Source organism: Pygoscelis adeliae, unplaced genomic scaffold (genome assembly GCF_000699105.1).
Source record: "Pygoscelis adeliae isolate BGI_AS28 unplaced genomic scaffold, ASM69910v1 Scaffold482, whole genome shotgun sequence".
Lineage (NCBI taxonomy): Eukaryota > Metazoa > Chordata > Aves > Sphenisciformes > Spheniscidae > Pygoscelis > Pygoscelis adeliae.
In genome coordinates, this window is record NW_008824192.1 from 591,832 (window position 1) to 593,462 (window position 1,631).

Sequence of the window (1,631 nt, forward strand, 5' to 3'; positions counted from 1 at the left end):
AGCCCCAGCGATGCCGTCTCCCACCCCCAGACAGAGGAGCTGGGCCGCCGAGCCCCACAGTGGGTGCGGGACAACCTGGGGACCATGTGCATGCGCTGCAAGGAGCCCTTCAACGCCATCATGCGCCGGAGACACCACTGTCGAGCTTGTGGATACGTGAGTCACCCCGTCCCCCCTCTCTTCCCTCCCTCCTGGCCCGGTCAGGTGGCCGCTGGGGCAGGACCGCACCTCTCCTACACCTTGTACTGCTTTCCCCAGGTTCCCCAGCAGGCTCAGGGCTGCTCCTGCCCCTCGGCTCCTCATGGTGTTGTCCCTGGGATCCCCCAGCCCTGCCCCAGTCTCACCGGTGTCCCTGTCTGGTGGTTGTAGGTGGTGTGCGCTCGCTGCTCTGACTACAAGGCTGAGCTACAGTATGATGGGAACCGCCTGAACCGCGTGTGCCAGGAGTGTTATGTCTTCCTGACGGGCCATGTGGTGCTCGAGGACCGGGAGGGGAAGCCCAAAGGCATCCTGGAGGTGAGCTCTGCCTGTCCTCCCCGTGTCCTGGTCCTCTGTCCCTCTTGCTCTGAGCTCTGCCATCCACCCTGGTCCCCAGCCTCACTGTCCCAGCCCGGCCACGCGCCTGCAGCAGGAGGGGTGGGAGTCACTCCCGCAGCAGTCAGAGGGTGCCTGCTAATTGCGAGGCTGGTGGATGTGCTAAGCCCCCTCCCTCCCTCCCGCTCTTGTGAGCCTTGGGACCAGGCATCCAGGGATCTCAGCAGGACCCTCACAGCCAGGACCACCCCTCGCCTGCCCCCGGTTTGGGGGGGGGGTTGTGGAGCAGGCAGGGAATTCCCCAGGAAATGACCTTTGCTCGGTGCCCTTTCTGCCTCCGGCACAGGATATTTAGGGATTTGTTTGCTGGTTTTTTGGCAGAAAGGAGCTGCAGAGGTATCAGGCAGGAGTTTGCTGTGCAGTTCCCTGCAGCTGCTGGACAAGAACGGCAAGGGGGGCACGCGGGGCTGGTTCGTGATCCCGCAGGATGATCCCCTCGTGCTGTACATCTACGCGGCCCCCCAGGTAAGGCCGGGCTTGGCTCCATCTGCAAGGGACAGCCCAGTGTGCCTGTCCCCTGCCTCCCACCGCTGTCTCCACTCTTGGCAGGATGTCCGAGCACACACCTCCATCCCGCTGCTGGGCTACCAGGTGAGGGACCTGCCCCAGGGCGACTCCCGCCACCTCTTCCAGCTGGCGCAGTCCCGGCAGGTCTACACCTTTGTGGCCGACACCGAGGAGCTGAAACGGCGCTGGATGAGGGCCATGGCGCGCTCCGCCGCGGGGATCACGTACGCGGAGGGGGGCGAGGATGCGGACTCCTGCGACGAAGCAGAATGAGGCCGTGCACACCTCCCGGGCTGCCTGCTGGGTGAAACCTCCCTCTGCCCGTCCTGCTCGCGGCCAGCCTCAGGCAGCTCCTCGACCTCTCCGCGCTTTGGGGTTTTTGTCACAAAAAGGGCAAGGCAACAGCACGTTTGCCACCACACGGACAAGCCGGATCCCCCTTCCCCTCCCTCCTTGCTCTCTGCACTGGACAGAGACGATGGAGGTACGTGAGCCGTGAGGTGGAAGGAGAGCCAGGGGGTTTTGGGGAG

General features: G+C 64.6%; 2 protein-coding genes across 2 annotated transcripts in view; both read left to right on the top strand.

The window, feature by feature from the left end:
* FGD2 (FYVE, RhoGEF and PH domain containing 2) overlaps nt 1–1,374 on the top strand; it is an 8,751-nt gene extending 7,377 nt beyond the window's left edge. Inside the window, exons 14-17 of the mRNA XM_009334767.1 lie at nt 31–156; nt 370–516; nt 916–1,059; nt 1,144–1,374. Coding sequence (XP_009333042.1) covers nt 31–156; nt 370–516; nt 916–1,059; nt 1,144–1,374 — 648 coding nt within the window. The remainder of the gene's footprint in view (nt 1–30; nt 157–369; nt 517–915; nt 1,060–1,143) is intronic.
* A 205-nt stretch (nt 1,375–1,579) lies between these two features.
* Nucleotides 1,580–1,631, top strand: part of PIM1 (Pim-1 proto-oncogene, serine/threonine kinase) — a 37,883-nt gene continuing 37,831 nt past the window's right edge. Inside the window, exon 1 of the mRNA XM_009334768.1 lies at nt 1,580–1,589. Coding sequence (XP_009333043.1) covers nt 1,580–1,589 — 10 coding nt within the window. The remainder of the gene's footprint in view (nt 1,590–1,631) is intronic.